General features: G+C 43.9%; 2 protein-coding genes and 1 pseudogene across 2 annotated transcripts in view; all 3 read right to left on the bottom strand.

The window, feature by feature from the left end:
* Positions 1 to 719: 719 nt before the first annotated feature.
* Positions 720 to 10,750, bottom strand: LOC132653586 (histone H3.3A-like; annotated as a pseudogene).
* A 65-nt stretch (positions 10,751 to 10,815) lies between these two features.
* On the bottom strand, positions 10,816 to 14,683 carry Champ1 (chromosome alignment maintaining phosphoprotein 1). Its single transcript, XM_021641765.2, has one exon. The coding sequence runs from the start codon at positions 14,681 to 14,683 to the stop codon at positions 12,275 to 12,277; it is 2,409 nt and encodes an 802-aa protein (XP_021497440.1). The 3' UTR covers positions 10,816 to 12,274.
* Upf3a (UPF3A regulator of nonsense mediated mRNA decay) overlaps positions 14,593 to 24,991 on the bottom strand; it is a 33,969-nt gene continuing 23,570 nt past the window's right edge. Inside the window, exon 9 of the mRNA XM_060381421.1 lies at positions 14,593 to 14,727. Within this exon, the coding sequence (XP_060237404.1) occupies positions 14,634 to 14,727 (94 nt within the window). The 3' untranslated portion in view covers positions 14,593 to 14,633. The remainder of the gene's footprint in view (positions 14,728 to 24,991) is intronic.

The following is a 24,991-nucleotide window of genomic DNA, read 5'->3' as shown; positions in this document are numbered from 1 at the left end:
TCCACCTAAGGCCATGGGTGATGGGACCGCAGGTCTGGTCTGAAACGCAAATCTGATACCTAAGAGTGGGGCTTGTGGGGAGAGGCAGCTCTGGGGAACGGAAGCTGTCTTGTTCCGTGTGTGACTAGAGTTTTGAGGCAGCTACATCTGCCATGTAGGGGAGATAGATATGGGGCCTTGAGGAGGATGCAGAAGATCCAGAGGATGAAGTGAGAGAAGCTGGACACAAGATTGTCCAGTTGTGATCTGTGAAAGGTGTGAACCTAGACATCTTGCTTTTGAGTTCATCCTATGGGGAAACAAGCAGTATATCCCCTCTGGCTGCTTTCCAGGCTGCACACGTAACCAGAGTTTCTGCTGAAAGCCTGGGTTCTGACAGCCCCAACAAGCTAGGCTCAGCCACCCATCCTCAATATGCGAACAAAGTTCCTAACTGTCTCATAACTGGAATAGCAAATAAACTGCTCTTTTAAAAATTCTAGACTCGGGCGTATTTTAAATTAATGAACAAATGTGTTCCATAATCATCTTAAATTTTTATTTTGCCTGACAGTGGTGACATACACCTTTAATGCCAGCACTCAGGAGACAGAGGCAGGCAGATCTCTGAGTTTGAGGCCAGCCTGGTCTACAGAGTGAGCTCCAGGACTGCCAGGACTACACAGAGGAACCCTGCATCAAAAAACAAAACAAAAACTACTTCAAGTTTGATAGGGTGACATATCCCAGCATTCAGGATGCTGAATCGGGATGACTGGTAGGAGTTCAAGACTACCCTGAGCTACCGTGAGTACTGGCTAACCAGGGCTACATAGAAAAACCCTGCTCAAACCAAAAACAGACACAATCTTTGTTACTCAAAGCTTAGTCCCTCCAATTTTGGGACCATATTAGAATGAGAGGTACCTGAAGTCTTTATTTCCAGATATATATCATTCCTGTTACCTAAAATCATAGATCTCTTGGCAAAACATCAAATTATTTTTACATATTAATACTTTATGAAACTTATTTGATTGATACACTAAAATACATTACCTTTTCAAGAATTTTTAAGAAACTAAGAATAGTTGATCTTAGCAAATATTTTGGAGTTTTTTTTAAATTTACAGCTGTTTTGTTTTTATAAGCATTTATCAACACATTTTACATTTCACATTTTAAAAGTTACTTTTATATCACCTGCAGAATTTAAAGTATCAAATAAGTATGGTCAATATTCTAGGTCCTTTCTTTGTCAAAGAGGAATAAAAATAAAAATCACTGGGTCTGGAGAGATAACTCAATGGTTATCTAACTGTTCCTGTAAAGGGACCCAGGTTTGGTTCTGAGCACCCACATGTTTGCTCACAATCATTTGTAACTAGTCCCAGGGGAATCTAATGCCCTCTTCTGATCTCATGGACTCCAGGCACGAATGCTGTTCACATAAAATAATAATCTAAAAATAAAAAAAACATAGTATTTGAAATATAGAAAAAGACATATAATACAAATTTACTAAGTCTATAAAATGGTTACATTCAAATTATATTTATGACAAGCTGAAACTCTTTGGTTATACAGCTAGCAAATGTTGCAAGCCTTATAAATCTTAATTTTTTTTTTATACAAAACAGTAATGTGGTTCCTTTCTTTGAACCCCAGGCAGCCTGTGTACATCTTTTGGTATCTGAATTCCAGTTAGTGCTGGACAGTAATAGTCCTCCAAGTCATTTTAAGAGATAGTTACATTTTTTCTTTTACAGTTTGATGTGTTTTAATAGTAAACTTAGAGGACCAGCACAGAAGACAGACAACATTAAAACGTGTGCTTGCATGAGGGCAACTCAGAAAAGCACAGTGAATGGATGGAGTCTACTGTACGCTAAAATGCTACAAACACCATTCAGTCGCTGTCAATAAGAATTTACTTGTTTTTAAAAGATCCAAATGCTGGCATTGTCCAGAAGCTTTTCACATGTTCATTTATAACTGTTAAGTTGAACTGTCGAAATGTGCTCACTGAAACATTTTGCTTGCATTAATGCTTTACACATTACATTTCTATTAAAAATTCACACACAAATGAAAATGGGAAAACTGCCACTACCTGACTTCTGTCCCCTATTTTTCCACTCGCAATCATATACGTAGGTACCTTCTGACCCCATGGAAAAAATATCTAACATTCAGAACTACTGATAACAGAAAGAAGAGGGAAACAAAATTTTTTTTGAGAATGAAATGTTTCCCTTCATAGTAGACTCTTAAGCACATTCTCTGCATATGCGGCATGCTTGCTGGAAATCTTTTGACATAATTGTTACACATTTGGCAATGATGGCACACAGGTTGGTATCTTCAAAAAGGCCAACCAGATGAGCCTCACTTGCCTCCTGCAAAGCACCAATAGCTGCGCTCTGGAAGCGCAGATCTGTTTTGAAGTCCTGAGCAACTTCTCACACCAGACGCTGGAAGGGGAGCTTGCGAGTCAGAAGTTCAGTGGGCTTCTGATAGCATCTGATTTCATGGAGTGCCACAGTACCAGGCCTGTAACGAGGTTTCTTCACCCCTCCGGTAGAGGGCGCACTCTTGCGAGCGGCTTTTGTAGCCCGCTGTTTCCTGAGCGCTTTACCACAGGTGGACTGGTGGGCAGTCTGCATTGTGCGAGCCATGGTAGGGGCGCCTCCTTACCCCCTTTCGGCTGGAGCTCAGCAAGGGAGAGGCAGCGCTGACGCTAGAGAGGTGTTCGGCTGCAAACACCTACCTTTTTCTTTTAATGTGTATGCTTGTTCCTGTGGGTATGTGTACACATGTATGGGTGCCTGAGCATGTGTGTAGAAGAACCCAGACATCAAGTATTTTCCAGTCACCTCTCACCTTATATTTCGAGACTGTTAGTGAACTCCAGGGACCTTCGTGTCCCTGCACTCTCGCCTGCCCCTTGTCACAGCACCAGCTTCCAAGCACGTGCCATGACGGCTTTTACACATATGCTCAGGTCCTCACACTTGGAGAGCAGCCTCTTTACCAACTGAACCAGCTCAACTGAACAGGCTGTCTTTGAGAAGACAGATGAAGAGTCAAACAGTATTGTGTGTGGAGTTCTAAATCATCATATAAGATACAGTGTGTGTGTGTCTTTAAAAAAAAATTGTTGGTTTTGCTTCCTGAAGTATCAAAAGACCTACAAACTGCTTTGTAATAAATTTTCTTTGCAAAGCCAGGAGTCAGCCCAGAAAGGGTGGGCACACTGATTAAGTGAGAGGATAGTTTTTATAGCTCTAATGCAGGTCCCTTCCTCTGTTCTCCCTGGTTGGGTAATCAGGAGCATACAATTTACACGTCATCTGGAGCTTGTGTTTCCCTCTGCCACTGAAAATGTCATTCCTGACAAAGCCCCCCTCTGTGCTCATCTCTACGTCCTGAGTCCTGGTTCTTTTGAAGTTTATGAGGCACATCTGACTTTGCAGGTAACCTTGGCTGTAATATTTTTATTCTTAATTTGCAGTTGGGGCTGGGGTGGGACCAGACTAGCAGATGGGTGGGATGAGATATAGTTAAGACTTGTGGGGAGTACAGGGGGGGGTGTTTTCCGTTTATCTGTAATTGAACCTAAGCTGACTCAAGATACTTTTTAATGAGCCATCAAATAGAATATCTTTTCAAGTTAATCTAATATTTGCACTGACAAAGACATGGCAGGTGTAAACTGAGGTAAAAGCTTGCAAGCTCAGCAAGGTAACTTATTTTCTGAACTATACACAGGACATCTATTTACAACTAAACTGCTCTTTAGAAATCTGTCTGTCACTCCGCCTAGCTAGTCTACCTCTCTCTTGAGCTTCTCCAATCCCAAGAGAGTTCCTTAGCGCTCTTTCCTAGAACTGTTTTACCCATGTCCCATCAGCTGCTTCTTTGCTGTCCCTGCAAGCCCAGAGAGAAAATCCCCATCTCTTACCCAGAGCTCCTTCCCTGAGGGCTCATCCAAGCCTAAGAACAGCGAGCTCTCAAGGTTCAATCGCTATTTATGAAGTCTCATAAGATTCCCTGCACTCAGCCCAAAGTTTGGCCATGAGTCTTAGCATCCCCCTTAATATCCTGCTGGGTAGAGTCTTTCAGAGGCCCCTCTGTGCTAGGTTCCTGTCTTGTTCCTTATTTTCACTTTCTTCCGATGTCTATCCCACTTGCCTTTCTGAATGAAGATTGAGCATCTTACTCAGGGTCCTCCTTCTTGCTTAGCTTCTTCAGGTGTACAGCATGGGAGGAGATGATGAGAGACCAAAAGATTAAAAATCAACTATTAAGGCCTGAACTAGGTGGGTGGAGAAGTCTAGTAATGCCCTGAGGGGAAGGACGGCCTTACTGCATTCTTTCCCCACCCACTAGAGATAACAGTTGCTAGGAAACTGGCCCATCCCCCCCCAGGGAGGGACACCAGGTCATTATAGTCTGGGGACCTTCCTATAGCCAATCCATTCAAAATGTAGCATTTTGACCAATAGATGCTTGCCAGGCAGGAATCGCCCCTGCCTTGGGCTGCTGGATGGACCAGAATCTTTAAATGACCCAACTAACCTGGGAACGGGTGCTCGGCTCGCACTGCTTCGGTGGTGGAGGTTATGGGCTCCAGCTGCAGCTTGTAATAATTTGTAGTTAAAAAGAACCTCATGTATTTACAGCAGAGTCTGTTTATTCCTGGTCTTTTGGGGTTCGTGAACTGGGCAGAACAATGAGGGAGTAAGGGCGGGATTGGGAGGGGACGAGGGTGAGGCTACAGCTGAGATACAAAGTGAGTAAATTGTAATAAATAAAAAATTATATTAAAGGGCTGGAGAGATGGCTCAACGGTTAAGAGCACTGGCTGCTCCTTCTAGAGGTCCTGAGTTCAATTCCCAGCAACCACATGGTGGCTCACAAACATCTATAATGATATCTGGCGCCCTCTTCTGGTATATATGTAATAAATAAATAAAATCTAAAAAAATTATATTAAAAAATAAGAAGTTATAGATAAAAAGAGAAAACTTCATGTTATTACTTAGCCAATAAACATAAACAAACACTGTTGATCTACACAAAGCAAAACAGAAGAAGAAAGTCCTCCACACCCGCGCAGGCTGCCCCAGGTCGCCGTGGGGGAGGGCTCCAAGCCCAGTCAGGAGGAGCCTAAGCACTTCACCTTTGCTGAGAGGCAGCTCAAGGCCACCCAGCTGACTTCGCCTTGAGTCGCAGAGCAAAGACCACAAGACTTCTCCCAAGCATTTTCCTTAAAATAGGAACTTCCCATTCTTTAGCTTTCTTACCTATGGAGGCTTTCAGAGGCACAAACTGCATGTCTTCGGGACACACCTAACTGCATCTGATGTCCATTTAAGCTTTTTAATTTTGCTAACGATTAGGTTTTTCTACATTCGGCAACAATTAAGTTTTCTATACAGCTAACTCTAGGGAGCCCTGAAACACAATTAGCACTTTCTCAAACCACAGTAGAGATTTCCAAATAGCATGCTTTTTTCATTTTAAACTTATTTTTATTTTGTGTGTGTGTTACTTGCTTTTTGTCAGTGCTCTTTGCGCATGCGTGCTGGAAGAGACCAGAAAGGGGCTGGGGACACACTGGAGTTACAGATAGCTGGGAACCTTCACGTAGGCGCTGGGAGGGAACCCCGCAGGAGCAGTGAGTACTTTTAACCACTCAACCAGCTAACTCCGCAGCCAGCACGGCTTTTCTTAAAGCCTTTTTAATGTCCTACCAAAGTGGCACCAATACCACAAACGACACAAAGATTCCAAATTTATTTGTCAAATAAATTGCTCCAAGAAAAACCTAACAGACCCACAGAAGGCTCTCAAGAGGCCAAAGCTGGCTGAAAGCCACCAAAAAAATTTCCCTGTTAAATAATTCAAGAGGAAGTCCATCAGGAACTGCCTAAAAGCTACAGGTGAGGAAAAAAAAAAAATCCAAGGTACAGGACTAACAAGAGTTTACCAGGGAAACAGACTTTAGGTCTATAGATGTAAAAATATTCATTATTTCCTTTTTGGTTCAAACAACAAAGAGCTCCTGACGCCAAGTAAGGCAGAACTAGGTCTCATTGCTTCAGGATTTTTCTTTTTGCTTTTTCTTTTCCCGTCACACAGCTAGCAAGCCACAAGAAAACTCTGGGAGCATCATATCCAAAGATGCCCTCAAATATTATCCCTGTTTGGTCCACTGCATTATTATCAGACTTCCTGTCATAAAGTTTGGCTCTGGGCTTGAATGCTCCCTCAACCACATGAAAAGAGGGCTGGAGAGAGAGAGGGAAAGTGAGAGAGCTCAGAGGTTAAGGCTACTTATTGCTCTTGCAGAGCACCTCTGTTGTGTCTCAGCCTCCACAGCAGGCAGCTCACTGTCACCTATAACTTGGGTTCCACATGATCTGAGCCACAGGATCTGACGCCCTCAGACTTCTGCTGGCACCAGCATGCACATGGCACACATAACTCATAGAGGTACACAGACCTATACTTAGATTTAAAAGAATGAAAACTTAGGGGGAAAAAAAGACATTTGTCTTTCCCTCTAACACGTCCTCCTGTCATGATGCTAAAGACCTGTGGTGGTTTGAACAAGAATGCCTCCATGGGCTGAAATACTTGAATGCTTAGTCACCAGACAGTAGAACTCTTTGGAAAGATTAGAGGCCACAGGAGAAGAGTCCTGATTTGACTTGATGAGCTGGGGTGGATGGGAAGGTGGGGGGGGGGCTCCCTTTTTATGAGGAATAGGGAAGGGGGAGGGGCAGGGAGGGAGGGAAGAAAGGAGGATGGGGCTCTTTGCCTTTAAAGTGTATAAAAATAAAAAATAATAATAAAAAAGAGAAAGATTAGGAGGTGTGGTTTTGATGGAGAAAGAGTGTCACTGAGGGTGGGTTTCCAGGTTTCAAAAACACATACCAGACCCAAGCCTGCCCCCCCCGCCCCACCCCCATGCATCAGGATGTAGTTCTCAGTTAGTTTTCCAGCACCATGCCTGCCATGATGATCATGGACTAACCCTCTGAAACTGTTAGCAAGTGCCCAATTGAAGACTTTATAAGAGTTGCCTTGGCCATGGGGTCTCCTCACAGCAATAGAACACTAAGACAAGACCCTCAACAGAAGCCAGACAGGGGCCGCCAGACCTCGGACTTTCAGCCTCCAAACCTCGAGGCAGCAAAGGCTTCAAGCAGTAGAGCAAAGGTTGCCCCTTTCTAGATGCTCTGCTACACATTCCCCGTTTCCACTTGACCACATCATAAAGACCGTAGTGTAGACATAGGTTTAAAAATATTTTCACCAATATTTTGTTCATGATTACTCATATTCTCTAATATGAATGTTATCTCTGTTACATTGGGGGCAGAGCTCTGGCAAGAAAACAGTCCTTGAAAACCAGAGAAAGGACTGACAGATGGTTGAGCCACTCAAGTTGTGGCCTTCTCTAACAGCACAAAACAACAACTTCTCATTTGATGTCATTTCAAAAACATAACACCTTTCCCCTGCGATTTGAAAACTCTGGTCAACCCGAGTGTGGACACGCTTTGCCCTTGTGAGCTCAGCAGAACCTCCCCAACAAGCAACACGTCTTCATGTAAGACACAGTGATTCCACAGGGCATGACTTTCCAGCCAGGTCCCAGACACCCTGCCCTTGTCTACCACTCAGCTGCTTCTTAGGGACACTTTAAAAGGACAATTGTTTGTTTTCCTCTATTTTTTGTCATATATGTACCCTCATTTGATGCAAAATGGCTTTCATTTTTGTCATTTAGAATGGTGTCACTTAATCTCTAAAACAAAACAAAAAACTGGATTTTTTTTCATTCCAGTAGTGATTTCTAACTTGATTTCACAATGATAAAGAGCTTTAAACATTATTTCAGTCCTCAGAGGTTTTAATTAATTTTAGATCCCAGACTGTTTTCCCCAGGTCCATGAGTGCTTGAAATGTACCCATACTGCAGCTCCTGAGAGTTTTATAAAAATAAGATGCATAGCTCCCTAAAGGGAATTCAAATCTTGTATATAGCACGAATATTTATAAGCTTCTCTTGTTTGAGAGGTAAATTAATTTTCCAACTCTGTTTTAGACTCATCAGCTTTTCCTTTATATATTTTGAAGGTACAGATATGTACTTTGGACCATTTATAGTTGCCACTAACTCACCCCTCATGCACTAATAACCTGTATTGCTGTTGTACTTCTTTCCCTATACCAGGGTTAAGGGTGTAGCTTGGTTGGTAGAGTGCTTGCCTAACATGCATAAGGCCCTGGGCTCAATCCTACAGAAACTGGGCATGGTAGTGCAAACCTGTAGTCTCAACACTCAGGAGGCAGAGACTGGGAGATCACAAGTTCAAAGTCATCCTCAGTTACATAGCAAGTTCAAGATCAACTTGGGCTCTATCAGGCCCTGCCTCCAAAGCAACCAAGCCACACAAACAGCCAACTTTAGCATTTGAGTGTTTTTTTTTTCCGCTTCTATTTGTTATTGTATATCATCTAAGTGGCAGAGAGCTACATCTTACATTAATCCTGAGCTTGTCTTACATTTGGGGGATGCAGGCCACTTATGCTTGTTGAACAAACCCCTGTAGTGAGAATTTTGGTTTCTTTAAAAACAGCTATATGAATATATTTTTGTTTTGATCCCAGGTATGGGATGTGTCTCTCGTGCTCTGGTAGAGGTGTGGTTTGTGCCAGCTGCACAGTTTAATTCTGAGAACTCTGGAGAGGGTATAAATGCCAGAGCCCAGAGAGGGATCAGGGCACCCCGAACCAGCTCATTGTTGCTGTTGTGGTTTAATTTGACGAGAAGTTGGAGGTATTCTGACAACAAAGATTGGACTTGCTCCAAGGAACCTGAGAACAGTTATCAACAGGACGTAAGAGATTTACGTCCCTTTCCCCTCTAACCTTCTTTCTCTCCTACCTGGTGTTAGAAGAAATTGAGTGAAGAAGGGTGGCAGATATAAGAACCCAATGAAGTAGCCCCAAAAGACACCTACAGACCCCAACCTACTTCACCTGAGGTAAAAATACTTTTGAAAAAGCCTTAACAGTAAAGCCTAGGTCTCTCTCATGCTATTGGCAAAGCCACAGGTCACTCACCACACAAGCAGACCAGGAGCTCAAGATAAAAAGCCACCTGAGTGGTTTGCCAACAGCAGCCATCAGACCTCAGGGTTAGAATCGGATTTTGCCCTCGGCAAGTTGTGGTTAACTTGAGGGCACATTACCAATTAGCCCAGTCTATACAGTGGTGAGAAGTTGTAGGCTAGTAAGGCAGTAGACACAATGAAGAGTCACATGGTTTCCGTAAGACTCAGCCCGAACCTTCAAACTCAGCTGTGGTAGGAACTGATGGTGGATGTTTGGGGATTTAGGCTGGAGAGGTACAATTATGTATATGACAGTGACAGGAAACTTACAGCATGTTATCAAAAGTACAAATGCACAGGTAACTACTACATTGAGTCAGGCACGACAGGGAATTCTTTAGATCTTGGGTTAGAGTTAAACCTGAAAAAAGGACCCTAGTAGGCTGCTTTTTCAGGTATGTTAATATCCAAGATAGTCACAGCATCTACACTATAGATGTGGGATATGTTGTGGGATGACAGCACTGTTTATTCCTGTTTTAGTACATGAAAACAGAGTTGAAACTCTAATTAGATTTTTTTTTTTTGAGACAGGGTTTCTCTGTGTAGCCTTGGCTGTCCTCGAGCTCACTCTGTAGACCAAGCTGGTCTTGAACTCAGAGGTCTGTCTGCGTCTGCCTCCCAAGTGCTGGGACTAAGGACAAGCCCCACCACCAACTGGCTTTTTCCTTCTTCTTTTTTGATTTATGGGTATGAGTGCTCTACCTGCATGGACACCTGCATGCCAGAAGAGGGCATCAGATCCCAGTATAGATGGTTGTGAGCCACCATGTGGTTGCTGGGAATTGAACTCAGGACTTCTGGAAGAGCAAAACGCTCTTAACCTCTGAGCCATCTCTCCATCCCCAGAACTAGTCTTACATAGGAAGAAAATAAAAAATGCATTATGCTGGTCATGTTATTAAGAGGTTATTGTATAGGAAACAAAGTCATTTTATCAAATTACAGTAAATTGTTCTAAAACTAGGATTGGGCAAAAAAAAAAAAAACGGTTTAAATCTTATACTTTAAAACAGGGTTAAAGCTTTGACCCCACAGAACTAGAGCTTGTTGTGTCTCAAGCCTAGCTATGCAGTAGACATCACTACCACCCACACAACACTGTTAAAACGAGGCAGGTAATGTTTGCAACCACAGAAATCGAACCACCCAACCCTAACTTAGAGAATTACGGAAAACTGATTTAGAATGTGCTGTTCAACACATGAAAACCATTCTCTTTAGAAGATGGAATCTAGGTATAATACATGGAAAGTTCCTGTAGTTAACCTTGTGCCAGATGGCATTTTCAGGAGTGGGTAACAAAGGCTCTGCTCTGGCCAATGATTTCTTGCCCTTCTGATTAAAATCTGAACACACGATTGGGAAGTGGTGGCACATTTGGAGGAAGGTGGGTCACTGGGGATGTACCTTCCAGGGATGTATGTTGGCCTTGGCCCTTTCCCTCTTCTCTTTCTTTTGGATGCTGTGAAATGAGCAGTGTTCTTCTGTCACATTCTTCCTCCTCTCCTAAAAGCCACTGAAACCTTCAAACCTTTGAGATAAAGCCTTTCCTATTTTAAACTATCTTCCTCAAGTACCTATCACAGTGACAGGAGTCTGACTATAATGCAATATTAAAAGAAAGCACACATGAAGATGCTTACATGAAAGCCTTTTTAATTTGGTTGGTACACATTTAACAAAATGTTAGAATAGTAATCCATGAGGAGATACAAGATATTATTTACAATGACAAAACTGTGAAACAAAATAAAAATGTTCCTCAAACAGGGATGCTTTTAAGACAGGATTTCACTATGCTGCCCAGGCTGGGCTCAAGTGATCCTCCTTACCTCAGCCTCCCAGGCAGCTGAATCTAGTGTGTACTGCCACACTAGCGCTGCTTAGAAACTTTTTACTGTGAATCTGGAAGACTTTCCGCTCCTGTTCATTACTCAGGTCTGGAGCCCCCACAGGAAGCACGTAAGGCCCAGGAGTAGGGGGTGAGAACACTAATACATTTGGCAATTAAGGATCATCTGTTCATGTGAGCTGGCAGGGAAGCAAAGGACAAGACACAAGGAAGCCTCTGTTGAAAATAACTAGACATGTATGTCCTTAATCACGTGGTTATCCTTCTCATCTCTGCAGAAAAGAACCCAAACTGCAGTAAATACCTACTCAGTTGTCCTGTCAGCAGAAAACCAGTGACCCCTAAGACGCCAACTCCCTATAGCAGCAGTTTCCAACTTTCCTAACGCTGTGACCCTTTAATACAGTCCCTCATGTGTGGTGACCCCAACTATAACATTATTTCATTGCTACTTCATAACTGTAACTACTACTGTTATGAATCATAATGTAAGTATCTGTGTTTTCCAATGGTCTTAAGCGACCCTTGTGAAAGGGGTCATGACCCACAGGCCGAGAACTGCTGCTCTATAACATTAAAAACTAATGAACATCAAGAAAAGTATTAAAGATTTTAAACTAATTTTGCATGAAGAGGATATAAAACATGATCCAAAAGTATATTTAACAAAATTCTTCTCATATTTACTTTTCATGCTCAATTCTCAAACATTCCAGGTTTTTTGTTTTATTTATTATTATTTTTTTAAGGTACTGAGGCTTGAACCCTGGAACTGATAAGTATGCAAAACATGCTAGGCAAGGGCTCTACCACTGAGCCCTCTACCTAATTTCTATGATCTGAAATCAGTTATACACACACATACATACACACACACACACACACAGAGAGAGAGAGAGAGAGAGAGAGAGAGAGAGAGAGAGAAACAGAGAGACAGACACACAGAGAGAGGCTTAAACTTGCTTGTTTACCATATGGACTGCCTACTTTTCCCCACTCCTGCAGTGTGACTAAAACAGGCTTAAGGAAAATGAGCTATATCCACCGGGAATATATAACAGGAGTGTATTGACTTATAAAACAGCCAGCCACATAAACAAGAGGTCATGTGAAAAAATACCCAAGTGCTTATTCTTTGTGACAAACAGGATACACTGCGCATACACCATCTGCTGGTCCATCTAAGCTACTCAACAAGCTACAAGTTTGGCAAGCAACGCTGTAAAGCAAGATCATTGTTTCAAAATCAAATCTGTGGCTCTTCCAATGGCGACTCAAGAGCTTCCATCAGCTTCTTATTTGCTTCCTCACTATGCCGGCTCTGACAGTGAGTCAAATGTTTCTTAAAGCCTCTTGGGAAATTTGATTCAAAATTACATCGTGGACATTTAAGTAAACTCTGCCCATGGGCTGCTACATGATTTTTAAGGAGAGACTCCAAAAGAAACGCTTTCCCACAGATTGTGCACTTGTACGGGCTGTGAACATTGTGCTTATTAACTAAGTGATGCAGGACGGCACCTTTTTTCATGGCACGACAGCAACATATTTTGCAATAATATTTCCCTTTTCCGCGCTTCATATATTTTGCGATCTCCTCTTCAGAAATGAATGCCTCCTTCTCTTCAGTGAACTGAAGCACATTTTTGGCCTGCTCTGGACTACTCATCTCCATTTTGTTCTCTTTGCTAAAATCAATAGATTCCACGTCCACCTGTTCTTGATCGCTGCTTGACTCCTGACCCTTGATGTCCATAGTGTCTAAGTCAGTTCTGATGTACTCACTGCTACTGAGCTCAGCATCCGAGTTCTCTTGGCTGTCTTTCTTCAGCTTCTTTGAAGAAGGAAACAAAGCATCCTCTAACAGTTTCTTAGGTGTAGCCAGAAGTCCTTCCTGGACCAGACCGTCACATTTTGCATCATCCACCGCTTCAAGCTGTAGCTCATCACTAAGCTCAGTGGCCTTCTGGGCCTCTGAGAACACAGTGGATTTGGGGAGCTCAGGGAAAAGTACATGCTTCCGAGACTCTGGGAAAAGTGCACGTTTCCGTGGCTCAGGGGAAGCAGGGAGGACTGCCTTGGTGGGCTCAGGAAACAATGTGGACTTCCTGGGCTCAGCATCAATGGAGAGGACAGGTTTCCAGATGTCTGAGGCCACCTTTGCGGACTCAGATGAGCCTGAAGAAGCATGTTTCCGTGTCTCAGGGAAGACGTTAGGTTTCTGAGCCTCTGTAATGAAGGAAGACTTCCAGAGATCAGGAGAGCCACCACGAGAACTTTTCTGGCACTCAGGGAAATCAAGTGAAGCAGGAGAAGTCTTCCGTTGGTCAGGAGAAAGCTTCCAAAGGTCTGGTGACCCTGACGGCTTCCTCAGCTCCGGAGAACCTGCTGGACTTCGGATCTCTGGGGAGAGTGGCGGGCCTGGCCTGCGAAGCTCAGGAGACACAGGGGGCACTGCCTTCCAATGTTCAGGTGACAAAGCCAGAGCTGTCTTTCGGAGTTCAGGTGGGCCAGACTTCCATGACTCTGGAGATGTGGGGGGCGTTTTCCAGGAACCAGATGAGACCGAAGACTTCCAGGATGCAGTGGACATAGATGGAGCTGGTTTCCAAGGCCCGGGTGACACAGAAGGTATTGGCTTCCAAGGTCCAGGAGACATAGATGTAGCAGGTTTCGATGACTTCCATGGTCCCGATGTTGCTGAAGGACTGGATTTCCAAGGTCTAGGAGAACCAGGCGGCCCAGGCTTCCAGGAACCTGGTGATACTGCTGGGGTTGGTCTCCGTGGCTCTGAAGTGATGGCAGGGAATGGCTTCCAGAGTTCAGGAGACTCTGATGGGGACGGCTTCCTTGGCTCAGGGGAGGCAGCCCGCGCCGGCTTCCGTGACTCAGGAGATGCAGTGAGGGATGGTCCCCAAGGCTCAGGGGAAGTGGCCAGAACTGGGGACTCCGGAGACAAGGCTGAAGGCGGAGCCCCTGTATCTGCAAAGGGAGAGTGCTTCTGGGGTTTGGAGCTGACAAGAGCAGACCTTCCTGACTCTGGAGAAGGGGCTCGGTCATGCTTCTGCAGCTCAGGAAGCACACAGGCGGGGTCTAGACATTCAGGGGAAGAAGCAGGAGCAGCTTCTGAGTCCTCAGCAGGAAGACAAGGAGCCTGTGGCTCGGGACAAACAACAGGGCCAGAGTTCTGAGGCTCCAGAACTGGAGGAACAGACTTCTGTGACTCTGGAGACAAACTCGGACCAATTTTCTGTGTTTCCAGGGGAAGGGCTGGAGTGGGCCTCACTTCTGCCGAGTCAAAGGCTGAATTCTGATGCTCAGGAAGGGAAGGACTCTTCACAGATTCTGTTTCTTTGCTCAGCTGGTCTTTTGGCTTGTCACTCCACTTCTCTGAGGCAGCATGTTTAGATGTGATGTGATAGTACACATTGGAGTACATCTTGCTGGTGAAAAAGCACTTATGGCAGTGAAAGAGTTTTGCACTCTTCTGGTAAAATATGAGCTTGCCTAGGCCTCCAGCATCCATCTCATCACAGAATTCAGGATGAATAGTGCCCATGTGGATCTGCACATTCTCGTAATCAGTGCCCCTGAAACCACAGTGGTCACACTCCAAGCGTATGGAGGGTTTGTGCAATTCCTGACACACTTCCATCTTCTGTCACAATGCAAAGGACTGTGCTTCCAGGACTTCCAACACTGTTGCAACAGAGTAGAGAGAGGTTACTGCCAAAGGACACCACGCTGAAGAAAATGCTGCACTTGCACAGCTTTAAGTCCAGAACGGCACATGCTTCATTAAATACCCCTACATGACTTCCAAGAAAAGGGAGACTGATTTTTAACTGAGTCACAGCACTCTGAGTCTTACATAGACCGCCTCATTTAATCCTAACACCATCACTCAAGTATCAGCTTCATTTCTGGGTGAAGAAACTGCGTTTTTAGAAACTGATTTTCTCTAGTCCAGGTTCAGGACTGTCATTCTCAAGAATACACTTGTAACTACTTACCGTAACTTTACACTTAGATCCTAACCCTGAGTTAGCTGCTCGCTCACAGAGGTGATACACGTCTGGTGACTTAGATCTAGGAAGAAACTGTAGGTCCTTTCCAGGAAACTCTTCAGTCTAGCTATGGAAAGGTGGTTTTTAACATGATCCTGCCTAAAATCTTAAGCCAATTTCCCTACTACCCTTTTGTCTTCTTAAAAAATAAGGTATTGGGGCTGGGCATGGTCAAACACGCCTTTAATCCCAACACCCGGGGGGGGGGGGGTAGAGGCAGGCGGATCACTGTGAGTTTGAGGCCAGCCAAGGCTGTTACACAGAGAAACACTGTCTGGAAAAAAAAAAATTAAAAAAGGTATTGGTTTATTACATCCATCTTTCTTAGTTATTTGTGAATTTTAATAAATATATAATTACAAAGAAATCAGTCCTAATCTATTTTCCAACTTATTATTTATCTCATTAATTTTATAGTATCTAACCATAAAATGTTTTTTTATAAAACTGGTGTACATAAATTATTTAAAACTTAAGGCTTAGAATCTAGGTTTTAAGTTATGTTTTTTTGCTTATTTGTTTTTGAGCCAGGGTCTCGTGATCCAGCCCAGTTTTGCCTGAGGTGCTTGTACTTGCCTAGGCCTCGCATATGCTAGGATTATAGACACATATCACCACACTTGACATAAGTTATGCTTCCCTACCCTGTTATTTTTTGATTATTTAGTATGTTTTTTTCTAATTTTGGTCATTTCATTCTTCTTTTTGACACTTGCATCCTTTGGTTTGTTGTTTTTATTTTACTTTCAATTTAAAAATTTTCAAAACTTATTTTTAAAATTTCATAGATATGTATTTATATAATCCCACATTTCCAAACCCTCCTGTGTTATCAACCCCCAAAGCCATGAGTTTTTATTGGTCTCTCTCTCTTACACACACTTACACACACACACACACACACACACACACGCACACGCACACGCACACGCACCCTGCTGGGCTCATTTAGTGTTTCTCATCTGTATATTTTTAGGGCTGGTCACTTCCTGGGAAGACAGATTCTTTTTCTCAGGAGTTGCCTGAACTCTTCCTCCAAGGGTGGGGTTTTATGAGATTTCCCTAATCCACATTGTGGCTTTTGGGGGGGTGGTGCTGTGAATTGAATATAGGACCTTGCACATGTTGATAAGTGCACACGCTTAAGCTCCATCCTTAGTCACATTAAATTTGCACCATTAATCTACCTGCAAAAGGGCGTAAGAATCTAGCCTGATCTTTTACCCCAATCAGCTGTTTCAAATATTGATTATACAACCCCTTTCTTCACAACCCCTTTCTTCACAACCCGTTTCTTCACTTAATGGTCAATGTTCCATTTAGTACTTTATCCTCTGTCTACTCTGAACTCCAGTTTCTCAGTATTTCCCTCTGTTTCTCAGCACTTCCATTATCCCCTCTGACAATCTACATTCTCAGCACAGGAGCCACAGGACAGATTTTGTAACTATTACACACAGTAAGCTGAGTCACACTGCACAGTCTTTTCTCACTGACAAGAGTGGTGATACACACTTGCAGTATGGCTGTCCTGGCTATTCAGAAAGAAGTGCAAGAGAATCACTGGAACCTAAGAGTGAGTTCTGAGGCTAGCCTGGGAAACACAGGAAGACTGTGTCTCTAAAAATAAATCTATTTTCTCATTAAGTGATAGTCTAGCACTTACCAGCAGTACCTGCCATGGTTGGACACGCCTAACATTCCCTATGACACAGGTGACGACGGCACAACCACATTCACTCCTCCTGCTCCTTAGTGAGCAGCATAGACTGAAGCACTTACAATGCACAGGATGGCCCGAATGTCGACAGTGAATTTAATAACATTTTAATTTTGATAAGCCTCACTTCTCCTAGTATTGTTGGTTTTCTCAGACAGGGTTTCACTATGTATCTCTGACTGCCCTAGAACTTGATATGGCAGACAAAGCTGGTCTTAAAACTCACAGGAATCTGTTTGTTCCCAAGTGCTGGAACTAAAGAAAGGCATTTCCCCCTCCTTTACAGTCCATTTTGTTACCTACCCAACAGGCAAATCCATTCCTCCTTCAGGGAGGGTCACCTTAAATCACAGGCACACTTCCTGCTTCCTCTCAATTTTGCTTCAGCCCTAGTCAGATGTATATTTCCAGCATACCAGACACCAGCAGTCCTCTCTGTCTTGACTCCCTGACAGCCCACAGCTCTCACAGAGCCAGGTCCACCCTGTAACCCTTTCATGTCCCTGGCAGTGTGTGCTCAGAAAGCATTTCATCAGTCCGTAATGTTGTTCCCTGAAGACCAGGAACTTCCCAATCTTTAGACTCACAGACTTTACATCTAGGAGACCTGTGTGCCCATTTTAATACATCAAGAGCTTGAAGGAGGATCAGAAGTGCAAGGCCATCCTCAGCTACATACCATGTTCCAAGCCTGGGATATACACACCATCTCAAAACAAACAAACAAACAAACAAAAAACATCAGCAACTCCAATATACAGCTGAGAAAACTCAACATTAAATGCCCCACTCAACATCAGGGAAATAAGCAGCACCCAACACAGGACAAAACACCCTAGGGTACCTCAGTGTGATTAAAGTAGCAGAAAAATTCAGTTCAGTGAGCTGAAGGAACCCTTATCAAGAAATCTATGGAGCTGGAGAGGTGGCTCAGAGGTTAAGAGCACTGGCTGCTCTTCCAGAGGTCCTGAGTTCAATTCCCAGCATTCACACGGTGGCTCACAACCATCTATAATGAAATCTGGTGTCCTCTTCTGGCCTGCCAGCATACAGGCAGATAGAACATTGTATAAATAAATAAATCTTAAAAAAAAAAAAAAAAAGAAATCCATGTAGCAACTGCACAAACCAATGCATGCTTTATCATGAAACAATACAAAGTGTTTTGTCAACAGTAACACAATGAGAAATTAGCAATCCATTCAGGACCAAAGTAACCTAGAGGACTTGAGCCCAAGCTTTTCATTTTACAATGAAGAAAAAAACGCTGAAACTCTTGATAAATTTTGTGTGTTTGAAGGTGTTTTTTTAATTAAAAAGAAGTCTTCATATAATATATTCCAATCACAAGTTCCCCTCCCCCAATACCTGACAGATACTCCCCACCAATCCAACTCTATGCCCTTTCTTGAGTAGCTCTTAAAGGTCTTGATTCTGAATCTTTGCTGAACAATGAGCACAGACTTCAGTCTAGATTCCAGTGCTTCTAACACTAACTATAAAAATAACTTACCATGTAGCTCAGGCTGGCCTCGAACTCACAGAGATCCACCAGCCCCTGCCTCCTGAGCACTGGGATCAAAAGTGTGTGCCACCATGTCCCACATCAATAGTCTTTTAAAAATACATTGATATAAATGTTTTATACTAAAAATCCAACCCAGAGCATATGTGAGCTAACTGGGCATGGAACCTACAGTGGTTGTCAACCTGACAATACTTGGGGGAGCCTCAACTTTAGGATTGTCTCCATCATGTCTGTGGGGCATTTTCTTGATTTCTAATGGATGTGGGAGGGACCAGCTCACTGTAGCAGGTACTGCCCTAGGCATGTGGGCCTTTGTTGTGTAAGAAAGGGAACTGACCTGTTCCCTATCTTCTGCTTCCAATGTCTATCACGTTTGCCCTTCTGAATGAGGATTGAGCATTTTCCCTAGGGTCTTCCGTGTAGTTTAGCTTTTTTTAGGACTATAGATTTTAGTATGTTTATCCTATATTACATGACTAATATAATTGAGTATATACCAAGTGTGTATTTCTGCTTCTGGGTTACATCAATCAGGATATTCTTTTCTAGTTCCCACTAATTGGCTGCAAATTTTATGATTTCCTTGTTTTTAATAGCTGAGTAGTATTCCATTGTGTAAATGTACCACGATTTCTGCATCCATTCCTCAGTTGACGGACATCTAGGTTGTTTCCAGCTTCTGGCTATTACAAATAAAGCTGCTACAAACATGGTTGAGCAAATGTCCTTGTTGTATAGTTAAGCATATTTTGGATATATGTCTAGGAGTGGTATAGCTGGGTCTTGAGGTAGCACTATTCCTAATTTTCTAAGAAAGCGCCAGACTGATTTCCAAAGTGGTTGTACAGAACAGGAGCCTACCACAAACAGCCTCTGAAAGACTCTACTGACTGAGGCATTGAAGCAGATGCCAAACTTTGGGCAGAGTACAAGGAATCTTATGAAAGAAGGGGAAGATAGAAAGATCTGGAGGGGACAGGAGATCCAAAAAAAGACCAACAGAGCCATAAAAACTGAGCCCTGGGGGCCCTGAAGAGAATGATACCCCAACCAAGGACAATGCATGGAGAGGACCTAAAACCCTGGCTCAGATGTAGCCCATAGACTCAAGTCTCCAAGTGGGGTCCCTAGTTAGGGGGGCAGGGACTTTCTCTGGCATGAAGTCAGTGGCAGGCTCTTTAATCACTGACACTCCCCCGGAGGGGGGATTGCAGCCTTTCCAGGCCACAGAGGAAGACAATGCAACCACTCCTGATGTGACTTGATAGGCTAAGGTTAAACAGAAGGGGAGGAGGACCTTCTCTATCAGTGGACTAGAGGAAGGGCGTAGGGGTAGAAGAGGGTGGGAGGGTAGGATTGGGAGAAGATGAGGGAGGGGGCCACAGCAGGGATACAAACTGAATAAATTGTAATATATGATAAAAATAAAATATAAAAACAAACAAGTAAAAAAAAAAAGAAAAGAAAAAGAAAAGAAAAAAGAAAGAAAGAAAGAGAACTGAACTGTGAGATTGGGAGCAAGCCAGTACGAAGCTTTACTCCGTGTTTTCCGCCTAAGTTCCTACTTCAATTCCCTCAAAAAATGGACTATAACCTGTACAATGAAATAAACCCTTTCTTCCCCAAAGCTATTTTTTATCACAGCAACAGAAAGCCAACTAGGACGCTGGATCTACTAGTGTATATACATACTTGGATCACTGTTCTTTATGAATAACCGGATTTTTTTCCTAAGGTTATACATTTTTTGACTCGTTTTGTTTTAAATGAAAAAACTGAACATAGAGCACAAAGAACTCCCTCGATCCTACATATTTTCTGATTCTATTAACAATCTGCATTAATTAGGGGGATAATTTGTAACAAGTGGTAGTTTTTGTTCCCGAGTGCCGGGATGGAACCCAAGGCCTCAGTCTTGCAAGAACTCACCCCCGAGCCGCAAGCCCAGCCTGAGGACGTCCAGTTTACGAGGACAGACCTCTCTTGATGCTGCACAGCTGCTATCACCTGTGCACCACTGCTGCGCAAGTAACTTCACTGCTCTGAGTTCCTTGCGTTCTCGACAAGCACCAACCGTTTACCTGGGGGCAGAACTGCTGGGCACCAAGCGACCTTTAGTTTAAATGTGAGGGGACACTGGATTGGTACCAGTTTACACTCCGCAGCAAAGTGCGCTGGCCCTTTCTTGGAAAACACCCGGCTAGGTCGCAGCCATCCGAAAGGCTAAGCCTTGTCCACGTCGGGGGTGTGGCTTCTGCTGGGGATCACAGGTCTTTGGGGCCTCTGGACAGCAGCCCTACAGCAAATTCGAGACCGACCCCGACCCCTTCCGTCCTGTGAGCCTCCAGGCGGCACCAGCCGAAGCAAGGAAAAAAAAACAAACCAAAACAACAACAAAAAAAGGCCGGCCACCGAGGCAGAGAGTAAAAGAACCCCCGTGCGCTCCGGCCTCCAGGCCGCGCCAAGCTCCCCGCGGCGCCCGCCCGCACCCAGCAGCCCGCACCCAGGCGACCGCCCGCTCCTCACCCTCCGCCGAGGTGTCCAGGAATGAAGAGGAGGAAACGCCCACAGAAAACGCCGGGCCGGCCGCACGGCCTCGGGAATGGCGGCTGGACGCAAGACCAGCCGGGAAGTATCGCGCGCTCGCACCGGAAGTGCCTTCGCGTGCCTCCGGGTCTGCCCCTCCCCTGGCCCATAAGGTTCCTGAGCTGGGCTGGGCTGGAGGAAAGAAGGGGTCCCACCCCTGGCCAGGGCTACAGTCTCTTTCCTACCGCCCGCCCCCTTTTTGTCTTTTGAACTGTTCCTTCTGAGTAAGGATGGAGTCATTGGCATACTTAGAAATACAAGACAAATACAAAGCCCAGAAGACAGCAAACAGGTTTCACATCTCCCCAAACTCAAACTCTAGAAATGGTCTTCAATTACAGTTGAAATGTATCCGCCTTTAGTTTTCGTAAAGTTAGCTAGTTTGCCTTACTTTGTACACCTACGTAATTCTTTAAGTGTGTGCCTTTTTTTTTGTTTGTTTTGTTTCTTGTGTTTTGTGTTGGATGTTGATGGAAATGAACCCAGGGCCTCCTCATTTAGGCAGCTCCTGCTGTCTAACACGTAAAACATTACTTTGTTTTTTTAAGACACAGTGCCTCCCGGGGTAGCCAAGATTCACCTATCTCTGCCTCCCAGGTGCTGAGATCAAAGGCGCGTGCCACCACTAGCATCTCTAAGCCACTTTTGAGAATCCACTGCTACTTGCACCAACAGTCACTATTCAAGGACCAGCACATTTCTTGCTACCCCTCACAACCCCCATCCGCTGTGGTTCTCCATGTTTGGAGTCAACTCTTGTCCATGGGGGTCGAGAGATCCTGGAGAAGCCAGAGGTGGAGTCAGGAAACCTATGGAGTGGAGAAGAAGCAGGAACTACTTGGCAACTCAGGGGAGAATCTGGAGAATCCAGGAAGCCTGCAGGGGGTGGGGCAGAGCAGAAAGTGGGATTTGGGAGACCAATGAGGTGAAAAGGAGCAGAGCCTACCTGGTGGTACTGTATATCGTTCGTCATTTGGATATCGAGATGCAACTGACTTTACTTGTGACTCTATATCCGGCTACTTTGCTGATTTATTTTATCAGCTCCTGAGAGTTTTGTGCGCGCATGTGTGGAATCTTCAGGGACGTATGAAATCATAAAAACGGACAGCAGAGAAACTTATAAAAAAATTGAATGTAATGTTTCTTGATGTCCTAGTTTGCTTCTGTGTTGCTGTGATAAAATACTAATAAAAAATAAGTTGAGGGAGGGGAATGGTTTATTTTATATGATATTGAGGAAAGCCAAGGAAGGGACTCAAGGCAGAAACCTGGAGTCAGGAACCTTGAGTCAGCAGAGACGTTGGCGATATTCCTGGCTTGCCCCTTCCTTATATAACCCAGGCCCACTTGCCCAGGTAAGGAAAGGCCCAAAGTAGCAGGGACTCTCCCGGCGAAGTTAGCAATCAATACATGCCCACCAGCCAACCTAATGCAGAAAATTCCTCATTTGAAGCTCTCTCTTCCCAGGTGTGTCAAGTTGTCAACCAAGATTAACAATCACACTTGCCTAACTGTTCAAGCTAGAATTTTCTGTGTTAAACAGAAATGATAACAGCAAGACTCCTTACATTGTCCCTTATGTTCGAAGTTTTCAGTCTTTCGCCATTGACTGTGATAGACTTTTTGGATCTTAGGTAGGGCTGAAGTAGTTTGTTTCTACTCCTAGTTTTTAAAAATTTATTCATCATGAAAATTGAATTTTATTAAATTGTTTCTAGATCAATTAAAGCAATCAAGCGACTTTAAAAAAATCTCGTTTTAACCATAGTATACATTGTAGTGACTGATTTTTATATATTGAACCATCTTTGCTTTCCACAAATAGGTCCCACTTGGTTGTGGACCTAATAATCCAATGTGCTGCTGAATTCCGTATGCTAGTATTTCACTGAGAAATTCCACATCATTATTCATCTCCTGATATTAGATAGTGGTCTGCAGTGGTTTTCTTTTTTATCAAACTGGCTTATTTTATTCAAAAATTTTATTTTTTTTAAATTTATTTTTTTATTCATTTTACATCCCGATTATAGCCCCTCCCTCCTGTCCTCCTTCCCTCTCTCTCACCCTTCCCCCTCCCTTATTCTTCAGAAAAGGGAGCCCCCACCTAACCCACCCCAGCTCATCAAGTTGCATCAGGACTGAGTGCGACGTCATCTGCTGTGGCCTGGCCAGGCAGCCTTGCCTTCCAGTGTTCTTTATGTACTCTAATTGCATGTGTCTGCCCTCTTTATCCATTATGTAGAAAGGTGTTGATGTTCCATTGGTTTCACCATTATTTTGTATGAATTGGGTGTGTGTGTAACTGTTTATAATTGTTATCAACTATTACTGTACTGAAAGTTGTCAATTTTATTATCTTTCGTGGTTACGTACAACTTTTTTCCTGGTTTTATAATACTCTCTTTTGGTTAATATTTTACTTATTTCCAACCTATTTGTCTTTGGCTCTGTAGTTAATCTGTATTTTAAAATTTTACTTTGTTTTCAAGTTCTGAGGTGATAGAAATCTAACCCTTGTTATTCTTGGTGAGAGTGTTGGGTTCTTTGGGGAACTCAGGAGAGCACACAAGTCCTCCACAAATGATATGGTGCTCTGGTAGTAAGGCCCAGGCCTCCATGCTGACAGCATCTGATGCTGGAGTTTTGAGGGAGGTCTGGAAACTCTAACAAGTTCCCAGAAGGCACCAGAGCTACTTCTGGGTGGAGAAGACTGCTGTGAGAATTACACTGTAGTGGACAGAGTGGTTTTTCTTAAGTGTAGGTTCTGTGACATATTAAAACAACCAAGGACTTGAATAATGGCTCAGTAGTTAAGAACACCGGCTGCTCTTCCACAGAACCAGAGTTTGATTCCTGGCACTAAAATCACTGGGAGCCAGGCCACTCTGAGGCTTTCTCAGATGAAAGGACAAAAGGGACACTAGTTCTGTGTCCTTGCACAGGGGTAGATTTGGCAAGGTCTGGTTTTGGGCCGAGGTCAGGACCTTGGAGGAGTTAGAAGTTTCAGTTCATGGGAACCCAGCATTCCCCTGCTCCTTGCCTCCTAAGGGCCGTGGTCTTAAGACAGCTGTGTCTGAGTCATGCTGTGATCTCTTAGGCAACACTGACTTAGCTTCCTGTTGACCCTGGCCTATTTCCCCCTACCAACAGTATATAAGATGCTGTACTTCTTAATAACCTTGCATGGCATAAGAAACAGCTTGTGCTAGACCTCCTGATTCCAAACTTGCCTATCTTTTTATTCCCTGATCTTTCTTTGAAAAAGGATGCCTGGCATTGAAAATATAATCTGCTGTCCAAGTCACACCTGGTAGCTCACAACCATCTGTAACTCCAGTTCCAGGGATATGACATACTCTCCCAGCTTCCTCGGGCATCAGGTATGCACAGATGTATACACATACAGATAAAACAAACAAAAAAGCAACTAAACAATGCCCTACTGGGAACCTAGGCCGTTTGTTCCTGCCTCTACCTCCCAGTGTTGAGATGCGGAGTGTGCACCACCACACCTGCTGTTTTCTAAAACGTGAATTCTAGGAATTGATCTTGGGCCCTCATGCTTTCATGGCAGGTTACCACCTGAGCTGTCTCCCCACCCCTCAGCATGCTTACTCATAGCACTGGGAACACTAACTTGAGGAATACTGGGTAGTGAGCAAGCATCACCAGCCCAAATGTGGCTTTCGGGTTAAGAAGCCCTAATTTAGAGGAGAGAGCACAGACATCCTGACCTTTTAGGGATTCCAGGCATTTTGTTTGGTTTTTACCTATGTCTGTTGTGTAGTAAGCCTGTTGGGGTCTGTGCGTGCGTGTGTGCGTGTGTGCATGCATGTGTGTGCTCCCTGAGCAAGCTGACTTAGCTAATCAGGCTAGCCAGCTTGTTCTGTAGAACTCCTATCTCCATCTCCCACCCACCCCTCCTCTGCCCCTGGTCATATAGCTCAGGCCGCCATGTCCATTTAACTTTTACACAGACGACAGACATCAGAAGATACTAAGTATTTAGACACCTCCTCCTCCCTCCTGCTCTTTTGATGTGGAAGTGTGGCCCTA

Source organism: Meriones unguiculatus, chromosome 4 (assembly GCF_030254825.1).
Source record: "Meriones unguiculatus strain TT.TT164.6M chromosome 4, Bangor_MerUng_6.1, whole genome shotgun sequence".
Lineage (NCBI taxonomy): Eukaryota > Metazoa > Chordata > Mammalia > Rodentia > Muridae > Meriones > Meriones unguiculatus.
This window is presented reverse-complemented; position numbering and strand designations above follow the sequence as displayed.

What these genes read in the sequence shown, in the direction of transcription:
- Champ1 (XM_021641765.2), bottom strand. Translation starts at nt 14,683, where the DNA reads ATGGAAGTGTGTCAGGAATTGCACAAACCCTCCATACGCTTGGAGTGT.